The 13296-nt window shown below is 40.1% G+C and overlaps 1 protein-coding gene across 3 annotated transcripts in view; it reads left to right on the forward strand.

Moving 5' to 3' along the window:
• LOC139949048 (uncharacterized) overlaps positions 1-9499 on the forward strand; it is an 83141-nt gene extending 73642 nt beyond the window's left edge. For 2 of the 3 annotated variants that reach the window (XM_071947448.1, XM_071947447.1), the window contains one exon: positions 2944-9499. In XM_071947448.1, coding sequence (XP_071803549.1) covers positions 2944-3174 — 231 coding nt within the window. In that variant the 3' untranslated portion in view covers positions 3175-9499. The remainder of the gene's footprint in view (positions 1-2943) is intronic. The other variant, XR_011787509.1, reaches the window with a different exon arrangement.
• The last annotated feature ends 3797 nt before the right edge of the window (positions 9500-13296 follow it).

Below are 13296 nucleotides of genomic sequence, written 5' to 3' on the forward strand. Positions count from 1 at the left end.
TATTTTGCGGCTATTAATGTGGATCTATACAGTATTGGGTATCCTAGATTTATATTGTGCCTCCTATCCCTATCCATGGGTATTATCAGATCTACGACTACGCCACATCGTGTTTCTATTAGCGGTAGCTGAGGATGATATAAGATACGAGGGATTTCCACTAAGTTCCGTCTTGGCCAACGAGCTAAATCTTATTTATCTCCCCAACCTACTTTCTCCCCACAGCATAAAAGACGAAACACTATCCTCAAATTTTTGATATTTATTTATTTTCTCCTGCTGCTGCCCGTGCGCGGTCTGTCTTTAATGGTTACACTGGCTCCTCATATCCGTCTGGGTTATGAGCTATGATTGATCGGCCAGCAGGTGAGGCAGGGCTGGACTGTGAGTGATGAGGAAGACAAAACGTGACTGGATTCGTCCGGGGCTTTCCTTGTATCAATTGGGATAAAAGTCTGCATCGATGCAAATCAAATGAAGATTTCAAGAGGTGATAACCGAACGTGGGAGACAAAACTTTGATCAGCATTGTTTAGGACAGGTTGAAGACAACACGTCGTGTTAGAAACGAAACGTGTTTATCTCAGAGAACAACTCATACATGAGACGAAATAATTTAAACATGTACAATGTACAACGTATAATTGCAAGTATTGATATTTACAAACATATGCTCATATAATATTCGTCTCCCGAGACGAAAATTATTTTCGTGACATTATTTATTTCGAGTAACATGCCTGTGATATTTTTTTCACAGGACTCGGGAAAGTACTGAGTATACAGTGCTAACACACATCGGTGTATGGGTAAAAAAAAAAAAAAAAAAAAAAAAATTAATATTCTTTATCCATCTATTTAAATTGAACATCTATTATTTAACTCATTTCTCAAAAACTACAAAACTTCAGCAAGTAATAATTAAAGGGATTTTCAAACCGTGTACGTTTTATTAAAAACCTGCATGGCGTGTTGTGTCCTAAAAAAGGGGGGTACACAGACCCATCAGCGCAATACAAGCATCGTACAAGCGCTCGAAAGTTTGTTGAGCAGTCACTTCTTCAGGCCAATCATCAGTGTTGATTTTCAGTGCTCCCGTCAGGGGTTAGTGACGTGAGGTGTCAATAAGGTGCGATGCCCATGGTAACGAGGCTGGTATCTAGGGTGGATTTTAGCGATCATGACTGAAACAAGTTTCTGACTTAAAAAATCACTGACTGAAACAATTTTTGAGAGCTACACGAAAAATGGTCGGTAACAGTAACAGTTAATGACGTACATGTATGCACATTTCTATATAAATCATATTCTTGAAATATGCCTTCATTTTATTTTCAAGCAATGGAACTAAGTCTTTGTAGTTTTATCAACATTACTAACTGTTATGCTTCTGTGTATTTCATTTGCAAAAGAACTCCAAAGAAAATTTTCGATAGTTTTTAGAGTCTGCCATCTTGAAACCAAGCCTAACCAAGCCAACAAGTCGGTACTGTTTTTTCGGAACAGCCTCGTCATCACTGCGGTTCAACAATACGCGCGAAAACGTTCAGCCAATGACCAAAACATGTTTCTGGCTAGGGTCGCCAAAAAGCGCTCATGTGGTTCACAGACCTATAAAAAGTGACGTCAGAAGTTCGGGCAGCAACAATCGTGATATGAATCGCAAAGTACGAGTTTAGTTTGAAACAGAAAATATCGTGCAGAACAACCCTCACCGCGTGCCATCTTCCGAGAAGTTGAAGTTGTCTAAAGAGATAATAGCGACAGAACGTGAGCGAGCATGCCGGATTCGCATCAGGTGAATTTTGGAAAACTCGTCTCCGTCCACGGTTAGCTTTTTTTCTTGAAGGATAGTACGTGACCCCCTGACGATGGAAAGAAACGTCTCCATGGTTTGGGAGTCAGGGAGAGCATTTTGAGGCCCTTATACTCGGGTAACTCTTCACTAGATCATCACGACTCTGCAACGCGTTCACGCAAAGATCACAACCTAAAAGGTTTTGCTGTTTTTCATGAAAAGCTTGGCACTGTCCAAACAAATTATAATACAGACCGTTTCTACTTGTTGGTTTAGTTCAATAGAAGACCCGCTTTCCTCTGTTTAATACAAGTAAAAGTCTGTCAATAACCTCTCCACGTTTTCTATAACCATCGTGTTTTTTTGTTTTTTATATTCCGCCCGCATTAGTACGGCATGAATTTAAAAACAATACAAAAACGACCGCTTCGGTTTAAAAGGGGTTTGTTTATTTTCAAAGCTAAAATGACGATTTTTATACGGGTCGGCTGCTCTGTAGAAAATGGAGATCAAATATTGATAATGGTAGCAAGGCAGTGTGTATTGAAAGACGTGGAGTTGATTCTTGTATGGCTGAAGTGTAAGTCTGTGTGTTCTAAGCACGTTTTTGTACCCTCATCTCTTTGATTGCTGGGTGACTTATTGCCATGAGATGGAGTCAAGCTCAGGTCAAAAAGCGAAAACTTTGCCATAAAATGAGAGTAAGAACTTTGCTATGAGATATTCCACACGCTTAGAACGGATCAAAAGATACACCTTGTGTAAATTTTGAGGGATTTGGTGGGCTGGGCGGGTTGATTGTCAAGGTTTAGTACTTTCAAATGTACAACCCAACCTAAGCATTAACCGGTCTGTATTTTTTGCATAAAAATTTCAATTATTCAGAAAAAAATATCCTTCAAAAGGAGAGATAATTTTACAAAAGACTTCTGAACTCGCAATTGCTCATTCAGATTCATTTAGTTGGATGGTATAGCGTGATTGCAGTGTAAATTAACAAGACGGGACAAAATTCGTAGACATTTTGTCGCTCATTATTTTTTGCGAACAGCTTTATGTAATTGGGCCACGATGAAACTGTTTAAGACAAGGAATCAAGTCTTCTTTATTCATTATCTGTTGACCTTTTTGTGCATTCCATACAGGTGGTGAAACAGAAAGCTGCTGGCGTTGTCACGAGCTACACGAGGGGATGTAAACTCTTCACCAACTGCACGGAGGTCAAGGAATGCGAAGAATCCGAAGACAATTCTGGAGTTTGTAGGTCTTGCTGCGACACGGATTTATGTAACTCGGCCCCGTCACCTTTAATACACAGTGTACATTGGCTCTGGACACTAGCCGCCATCTTGATTGCTATGGTAACGAGTAGTTGAGGACATCTTGACGAGGGGATCTGTTTGCCGACTTAACTAGGATAATATGGACGAATGATTAAAGTCCAGGTAAAGTTGGAACGATGGCAGGAATTCAAGTATGAGATCTCCAACTTTCTTTTAACGTGGCACACACAGACAGTATCTGACTGCTCTGTCTGTAACGACTGCATTGAAGTGTTATAGCAGAGGGTCGAACGTCGTCCAAGAGAGATATTTTCATCTGCGATATGAAACTATTTTATCGAACTGCTGATTGACTTTCCACAGTACACAGGGTCACGACCTGACTCCGTGTTTGTGAAAGAAAGGCGGATTGAAAATGTAGGAAAGAGATAATGGAGGAAAGTGGTGAAACTAGTGACTGCAATACGGTCAGCAATCAACTAAATTTCCGTCCCTATGAGTAAAAACTGGTGAAAGAATACCTCATCAAGATAGTTAAAGCAGCTCTCACATTTCACTGTGTACTAGGAGTAAATTAATAGAACGTAACTGCACATTGTGATACGTAACTACAGACGTAACGTAAAACGTGAAACACTTGTAAGGTGAAACGTAAACAAACACGTCCCCTGAAACGTAACTGCAGTTGTAACGTAACCTGCAGGCAGTTTACCTAACAAAGTTGAATTTGATGACGTGATGGGAGGCACCGCGACTTCAATTGTTTGGTATTGTCCAAAATTGGTCAAAACTACAAACTAAGGTCATGGCCACTTCAGGTCACTGCACAAATGATGTGGACAGACAACGTACCATCTTTGAACGAACTGGGTACATAGGAAGATAAAGTTTGCTTTGGTGTCATTGCATTATGCTCGGAGTTAATTGATTTGTTGATGCACGCTGGAATTGACAAAGTCTTAGCATTGTATGCACCACCGTCTCCAGGGCCAAATCCAGGAACCCCGAAGTGTCGAACAGTTGCTTACCGTTTTGAGCCTCAAAGACACGGTGTCAAATTTAATATCCATGGGGATTATTCAGTACATCATGCATGTTTTGACATAAACGTGTTCTCTGCGATGCTCTTATAAGAGTATCTGTCAAGATCAGGGAACGGATGATGAGGCTAGCTGGCCACTGTTTCCATCCAGAGCTAGCTCCCCCTAGTTCTTTTGGAACCCATCGAATGAAACAGGAGCAAGGGCAGGAGGAGACTAACATTCATTGATCAGCTGCAGTAGTACGCAACACAACAAGAAACCACTGAGCTGAGGAAGCTGAAGCTGGACCGGGATGGGTGGAGGGCTGCCATCGGAGGTTTCCAAGATGGCGTCGGCCGGGTGAAGACAACCTCTCACGCAACTCACCCACTCAACTCAGAATGGCGTGGACTCCAGGTACGACCGGCTGTTCTCGCATCGGTAGGGAACCACTGGCATATTATTCCTCACAAACTCAATGATGAGAAGTTTGCCCAACTCCTTTGGAAAGTTGTATACATCGACAGCACCGGCGATGGTTTTTAAACTTCTAAAACGAAATGGATACAACGAAGACTGTTTGTAGGATTTGAAACTTTGCATGGTGGAAGTGGAACTCTGAGCGATTTGCAGTAACACCATGTGGACATCTCCTTTTAGGTAGTGTTGGTGAAACCTATGGTTCTTTTCAGAACCAACACTACTCAAAAAGAAATATTCACATGGTGTTGCCGGAAATCTCTCTTAGAAGACTATTTGGGTGGTATATACACTGGAATGCCAGACTAGGAGTTCGCTCACTTTCTATAGTAGCTTTCCATTCCATCAACTACTTCCAGGTCAATTTGTGCTCGTACTACCAAGTAAACTATCTGTCAAAAGTTACACAATTTCGCAATTCGGGTTTTACACTAATTATTAACTAACTCATTACTTTTAAATTGTCAGCAAGTTTCAGTACCCATCACGTAATAGTTTTGTAATTGCACTAATTAGTATGAACGGCATGTCACCAGATTTGCCATTTTTGAGTTTCAACGAGGTGAAGGGTGACATATCACGATCCGCTACTTCACGAAATGATACACAAAGCACTATAGCAGTTCAGGTGCGCGTGACTAATATTTGCGTTGGTTTGTACACAGCGCTCTACGGGTAAAACTCGTTTTTTTCATTTTCGCGAAATAACGAATGGGTTAAAAAAATTAGTTGGGAATTATGGTTGCAGTGAGTACAACCCGAAACAGCAGTTTAAAAAACGTACCAGTTCCGTTTCAATTATTGCCAAACGGGAATTTGTTTGACTCATGTGGGCAAGTTGGAACGACTAATTATTGTAAATTTCCATTCCTCAAACATTTTTTTTCAATTTAAAATTTCACATTTTGATTAAGTAAGTAATACATTTGAAATGTATGTAATGCAAGTGAAGTCTTGCCGTTAACGTAAATTCTAACGTAAGAGAAGGTCTGACTTATATCCTTCGGTTACATACGCTCGGCCTTTTCGAAACGATGATTTCTGCTTTTGCTGCGTGACACAGGCTATATCCGTTTGCGTGAAGTGCCGTACGGAAAGCACACGTTAAAATATAGGGATATAAGGATACTGAAGGAGTTTGAGCCGTAGCTTAAGTCAAATCCATAGTTTCGAAAAGGGCCTGACAGTATGCGAACCTATCAAGTCATGCACTCCCCCCCAAAAAAAAAAAAAAATAAATAAATAAATAAATAAAAAAGTTACACCGAGATTTGAAACTTTTTTGAAAAAAAAAACAACTTGAAATTGACTTAGAACAAGAAATAGCAAAATGTATACAAAACGTCATACGTGCTCACTGCACTTCTATGCATATAATGGCTTGAAACAAGTACATATTGGTTTGAACACGTAGTATTCGCTTGCCTGCACAGAGTCAACACGTCCAAACACATTAGCCCACGGACTTCTTGGCTGGAAAAAAGGGTCTCTTATTCATCTTCATCAACCACTTTACAGATTACTGTTTATTATTCAAGGCACTGGACACTATTGGTAATTACTCAAAACAACGTAAAGCATAAAAAAGTGAATTTGTAACGAGCAATTGAGGGCTGTTCATATAAAACTTTGTGTGAAACGGCTCCCTCTGAAGTAACGTAAGGTTTTGAGAGTTTATCACTCACGAATTAAAAGACTTCATAGGCCTGTGTTTTTTTTAAGACACCTGGGGTGGATTTTACAAAGAGTTAGGACTAGTCTTATCTCGATAATTACCAGAGGTGTCCAGTCCCTTTAAGACGCTGAAAAATTATGAGGCAGTCTGATCGAAGAGAATGTTGAACAAACAGGAAATTCGTGCTGTCTCAGAAAAGGAAGAGTATTTTTATATACGCCAACTGCAGTATAGGTTGTCCCGTGTATTTGCGATCAATGATTTATGAACTGAGCGGAAAGAAGACAAAAACAAGACTAATAGATCTGATATTAAATGTTTTTTTTTTTTGCTGCATAGGGAAAGGGAATGACAAATAGCAGTCAGCAGCTGTAGGTGGAGAGGCGTACGTCTCTTGTGGTACATTGTAAATAACAAGTAAGTTCTGTTCTAGGACATGTTGAATTTCCCACCGATAAGCAATACGATATTTTGTCAGGAGCCGTTGTTACATAATGTAGTACATTGTATGATTCGCTTAACTGTAAACCTGGTTGGCCAAATTTCATAAAGCTGTTTACCAGTTAGCAAATTTGTGTGCTTACTGTAGCAGACAAAATTAATGTGAGTATACGCATGAACGTATTTCACCATGGTTTCTTAAGTTATAAAAAAATGTCTAGTCGCACATCGTTCACCTTGGATTTGCTTTATGTCACTCGCTTACCGCGGGTTAGCCAGATGTACCATTGCTTACAGTAAACAGCTTCATGAAATAGAAATTCAGCTAACAAGGGACGCTCCGCAAACACAAAACAGCTGCTTACTTGTTTTATGAAATTTGGCCCTGGTGCTAAGAAGTGTAACCTCTAGACCACTGCAGTGAGATCTTTACTGCGGCCGGCCCGCATGAAAGCCCTGCACTTTTGAGACAAACATCGCGAGCAATGACAAAGTTTCGTTTAAACAGCTGCACTGAAAAGTTAAAGCAGCATTGCTTTGATATTATACATTCCTTCCAGGTATTTTCGGCTCGTTTGGTTATTTGTGATAAACAAAGCCCGTATTATATTAATTGTCATTCTTTTTTACTCATAAACGGGTCAGGGGCGAGGGGACCCTGAATCCGAGTCAATTCTGCTGATCTGTGTGTTTTCTGATCCAGCCGTTTTGAGAGTGTACATCTCGGCACGAGTTAGGACACTCGGATCGCGCGGCTTTTCTAACACACCATTGTATTGATTCGATATGTGGCAATGTATACGAGCGGAAATAAATGTAACATTGCATGAGAACAACATAATACTAAACTAATTTTGATGCATCGATCTCCTTCCTGCTTGCTTAGGCGAGAGTTATCGACAGGTTGTGATTAATCAGGCGGTAGATGAAGGAATAAACTACATCAACTATGTGATCAGCTGTCTTCATTCCACGTGCTTCGCATCTCTCGCGGTCGAAGATCCTCGGTTACTTGGCCGCGTTTCGCGGCGACCGAGGCGTGTAAAGGGGGCCAAAGCACTCGGTGTTGAAAACACAGGTGGCAAACTTGCACGTGTTTTTCGAACGTCTGCGTATATATAGTTGTTTGTATTTCAATTGCTTACTTCATTTCGTTCTTACCAGGGTCTATAAAAGAAGGGGGAACTACTTGGTGTAACTATAATATGTAAAGCACCACTGGGGACATAACTTTCAAAAGTGTTCAAGAGATCTCTTCGTTTTCTGTTTAGCCTACATAAAACTGGTTTTCTTATACAGCGTGATCAAATACAACATTTTAAGGTGGGCTTTTGAAAATGGTATAAGCTATGTGACCGATTTATGTTGCAACTATTTGGGTTTTACACGGTGCTTTGGCGCACCCAGTTGGCACTTGCAGACACACACAGCTCTGTGATGCTTACACTTTGTAAGCAACCCTGTGTCCGGTGTACTTGGTTCTAAACACTAAAAGTATAATTGGACACTGGTGAAGCACTGCGTGGACGTGTTAGTGCACGGAGTGTTTTAAGTTCCTTCGTTTTGTGGATCTATGAGATATAAAATGTTTGTTTTCTATCACTTGTAGTTTGTATGTAAAGGTACGGGATTGGTAGATCAGCAGCTGATTTCACGAAATTCTATATTCCTATCTCAAGTTAGGAAGAGAAACTCGTCCTAAAATAGCGTTTACGGAACTGAGCTCGTCCTAAAGTCCTAAGATAAATCCTTAGTTAGGAAGAGTTTGGTGAAACCGACGGCTGATAAATTAGAAGCAGACAGTATTTATGTTAAGTGATCAGCCACATGCAATATCAAACCTGTGTAACTTTGATTTGTTAACCTTTGTGGATGTGGGGCAGAAGAAAACGGGGGGAAACCATGCACAATTTTCATCATGTAAACACAGTGTCCTATTTGTGTAACAACCGAAATTGGCTGTGGAATTGTTAAAGTTATCAGATACAGTTTTCTCGAAAGTGACTTAATTTCAGAGAGATAACATTTTTTTTCACAGAAACAATGGTTCTAGTATGAATTTCCTAATCAGAAAGCTTTCGGAATATGTTAAACAATGATGGTTTGTGTCCTTACCAATCCTGTATAATACCTTTAATCAAAGATTAAATATGTCGTTTTTCTGTAAACATAAGTTTTAATGTTACTAAAAAAAGCTGCGTTTGGTTAAACAGTTTTGGTTTAATTATTATTTATATTATGTGAAGATACAACAAAATGCATTTAAGGTGGGCCAGTTTGTATATCGATGATGACGCTTAAAACAACAGCGAAACACCAAACAAGTTTTGATTAGCAGAGTTAGGTTGCCAGGCCTAACATCACATCACACATGTAAACGATTTCCTGTCTATGTTTGCTAAGCGGAAAGTCGGCAGGCAACATTTCTGCTTAATCGGGACTTCTATTTGCGACCCTGTGCGTAGCTTAGTATAAATCCAATGTGTTACACTCACTTTGAACAAAGCGCATTGTGAAGAATGGATCGATCTATTATTTTGTGTTTTTTTTTTGTTTTCTTTATGACTTACAGATTTCATGTACAGAAGGTTTTGAATTTGCCTTTCGTGTATATTTTGCAAGAATTTAAGGTCCTATTTCTATTGATTTATATATTAATTAATTGCAAATTGAATGTTGAAATTATTGTTTTTACTGTTTGTGTGGTTGTCTTAAAATTATACACACAAACGTTGAAGCCAGGTTTTGGGTCAATTGGTGAAAAGTGTCTGTGGCGCACGTCTGTGACGTATTAAACTGTTTACTTTTACAACAGGATAACGTTTACTGTGTTTATGGTATTATCGTCTAGCTTGTTACATGTTTTTTAGAGTTGGGTAATCACGGGGCGATGGGTCATTTTCGCATGCTGAACCTACTCTCTCGAATGACCTACTCTCTCGAATGACTTACCGGAAGTTTGTCATATTTCTAGTGTTGATACTTTTAAGATTAGTGTGATCATATTCTCTAAATGTAAAAGAGTGCAAACACCACTACTTACATTTTAAGTTGTCCCTCATATGGCTCTTTAAAAAGAGTGGTGGTTATTTCACTCTTTTAGAGGGGTTTCATTCCAGGACAGAGTGAAAAATCACTCAAAAGGATAAACATTAACCTAAAAGAGTGGAAGACCACTCGAAACAGAGTTGTCCCTCATATGGCTCTTCAAAGAGTGTTTTTTCTTCTTAATCTATGCAAACAAAGGTAATGCTTTTAAAATAAATCAGGAAATATTTTAAGGATGGCAATTCTGTACTACAGCGAAAAAATATCCCCCTTGATTATAGTAGACTGGCGCTCGGTGGTATGGCTTACATATACAAATATACGTTGGATTTAACTACGAATCTAATGAAAGCCACGTGAAATGAAGCGAGGTCAAAGGTGATTACACGAGCAGATCTCTGGCTTATTTCACTAGCCTCGAAGTGTGACGTCAGCTATTCAGGCTAGAAATGTGACTGATGAAAAGGTTCATATATTCCTTCCAAATAATGTAATATTCTTTGAAATGGTTTGTAATTGTGAACTTCTTTGTCAAGTGATTTCGACAGCAGTGGTTGATCCATTTTCCCCGTTTAAACCCCAAACCTACACTTAATTTGCACCGAAATTGCTGCGGGCATTCTGAAGATCGGATCCCTTTTAAATTTGTAATATTGTCCATTCATTTCCTCAAAGGGATTACCTGAATAAATTCCCTGTCAGATCTCAGCGTATCTCATTGCTTTGGACGGTGAGTCGCTCCGAGCGAATGTAATCAAATGTTGAGGTTTTAAGTTTTGTGTGTTTGTTTTAGTTATAGTCCTGAGGATTGTCTGGGATTTGGTGTCATAAGCATGATAAAAAAAATCTTTAGTTGTGCTATGATTGGCAAGGGGCGAGCAAGGTCCAAGCTCTGATTTTATTTTATTTCAAATCCTTTCCTAATGTTCGCACAGTGTTTGCCATTGCATACGGACGCCAACTTATGACTTCGGTTTACTTATAACAAATTGAACAATGATAAAACCCAGAAGTGGTACCCCACAGAGAATTTGTTCAGAAGACGTAACAATAGAGCAAAAATGGAAGTACCCCCGTTTAAAACTGTGGTATGTAAGGGTAGCTGTGCGTTAACACCGTTGAAGAAGCACATTGTGTCGTGAATTTTGAAGGTTTTTTTCCTTCAAAATAACAAAAAGATGGTTGAAGCTCTTTCTAGTGTCGACGCTCACCGGTAACCCATCAAAGAAATTTACAATAAGAAAAACAAACAAAATGTTAGGAAAAACAGTAGGAACACAGTAGGTTTTGTACTATACTTTGTTTACAGTCATGGAGGTATATTTGTTTATGTCATATTGGGAAATTACACTGTATGTCCCTGTTTGTGTGTATGTTTTGTTTTGTGTCGACAAGCGTGTTTTAAATTACAGATGTTTTCCCTCAAAACACCTCTTCCAGTTATCACTGCAGTAGAGTAAACACAATGATTAAGACTGATATTCAAACATGTATATGTTTGTATTGGCAGTGGTTGCACTTTAAAGAGGGGGCAATTATAGCTGACGCAGTTTTATATAAAGATTTTTGTAATAACCGGACGCGAGAACAATAAGTCGATGGTGATATGTTTTCATCAAAACCTCCTTTAATAGAAATGTTGATGTCTGTGCACTTTTCAGGGTGTGAACAATTTACGATATCCGGAATGAAGTTAGACCACATTCATTCATTCATTTATTTCATTCAGTTGATGCGGAGCATCTGATGATAGCCCTCCAAACACGTTGGTATTCCATTGCTGTACCTAACTTTTCCCGTTGCAGGCCAGAGTCCCGGCACAAGGTGTCTCTGCCACGGGAACAGTGTCACCGAGTAAGAGGCCCGTAAAGCTATAGCACCAGCCTGCGCGCCGCCAGCTTAGTATGCCGAAAGGCCGGTTTATAGTCGGTCGCGCGATGGAATTCTTGCGCGCAATCCTAAGACTGGGGCCTAAAAACCGTGTCTTTTTATGATCGCGCGTCAATATTTCCGACGAAAAGGCCGACTTATAGTCGGTCGCGCGATGGTCGGGCGTCGGAAATTTTGACGCGCGATCATAATAAGACACGGTTTTTAGGCCTCAGTCTTAGGAATGCGCGCAAGAATTCCGTCGCGCGACCATCGCGCGACCGACTATAAACCGGCCTTAAAGCAGTGACCTGCTAAGACCACCTACAGTTAAAGGAACACGTTGCCTTGGATCGGTCGAGTTGGTCTTTGGAAAGCGTTTGTAACCGTTCGTTATAAAATGCATTGGCCCCCCTATGGTTAGAAAGATGTTTTAAAAGTAGAAAACAGTGATCCACACAAATGTGCCTCGAAATTGCGTGGTTTTCCTTTTGCTTCGCGAACAAACACGTTCGGCCATTTATGGGAGTCAAACATTTGACTCCCATAAATGGCCGACCGTGTTAGTCGACGAGGTAAAAGGAAAACCATGCAATTTCGAGGCACATTTGTGTGGATCACTGTTTTCTACTTTTAAAAACATCTTTCTAACCATAGGGGGCCAGTATATTCCTACTTTAAAAATCACTTTATAATCATATGCATTTTATAACAAACTGTTACAAACGCTTTTCAAAGACCAACTCGACCGATCCAAGGTAACGTGTTCCTTAAAGCGTTTTAGATGGTTGCGAGGAAACTGTTGACAATTACTTTCAAGATGGCAGACAATGCAGTGAAAGTCCCGCGTGTATTCAAACTTCCGGAACGTATGGTCCCAACCATGTGCGCAATTGACTGCTACAGCTTCGGCCATGGCTAGATTTCCGTTTCATCATGCGTTGAGGTATAAGGCATCCTTAGCAGCGCTCAGAAACGTTTGTAGGTCACGCTTTAACGATATTGACTTGAGGCAGCGACGTGCTTTTTCATCTCTGACACAAAATCCCAACCGAAAAGTTGTGTTTCCAATGCACTACCGCATAGAGTTACTAACACATAATTGTTCACATAAAAAACTTACTTTGAATACGAGCATTGGAGAGCTGTTGGGAGTATAAAACATTGTGAGGAACGGCGCTCTCTGAAGGCACACAAAGCACACAAATTTTGCAACAATGGTGTTGTTTCTTTATTCTACTCTAGCAACTTCGATGATCAATTGAGTCAAAACTTTCACATACATGTATGCATATGTTGGGACACCAAGTGAGAATAATGGTCTTTGACAATGACCAAACGTGTCCAGCGCCGATAACACAAAACTCTTTCACCCCCCCCCCCCCTTCAACAATAACGCCGCTCAGTGAACGATCCCAATTACCGGTTATGATTTGTCGCGTGATTTCCTCAATTATATCCGCGTACATGTAGAAACGAAAAGTGAAGAACCATGCGTTATATTAATGAGTCAATCAACTTAACCTCATGGGGCTTGCTGGTGAATGAAATAAAAACAAACACACACTCACATCACAGACTTTGAAACGAGAGTACTACGTGTGCCCCCGTTACAGCAATTAGAGTTTGTTGTGGGTGTCTGTTCTCGCCTCGTCTGGCCTCGGGATATCCATTAGTGTG

The sequence above is a fragment of the Asterias amurensis genome, chromosome 16 (assembly GCF_032118995.1).
Source record: "Asterias amurensis chromosome 16, ASM3211899v1".
Classification (NCBI taxonomy): domain Eukaryota; kingdom Metazoa; phylum Echinodermata; class Asteroidea; order Forcipulatida; family Asteriidae; genus Asterias; species Asterias amurensis.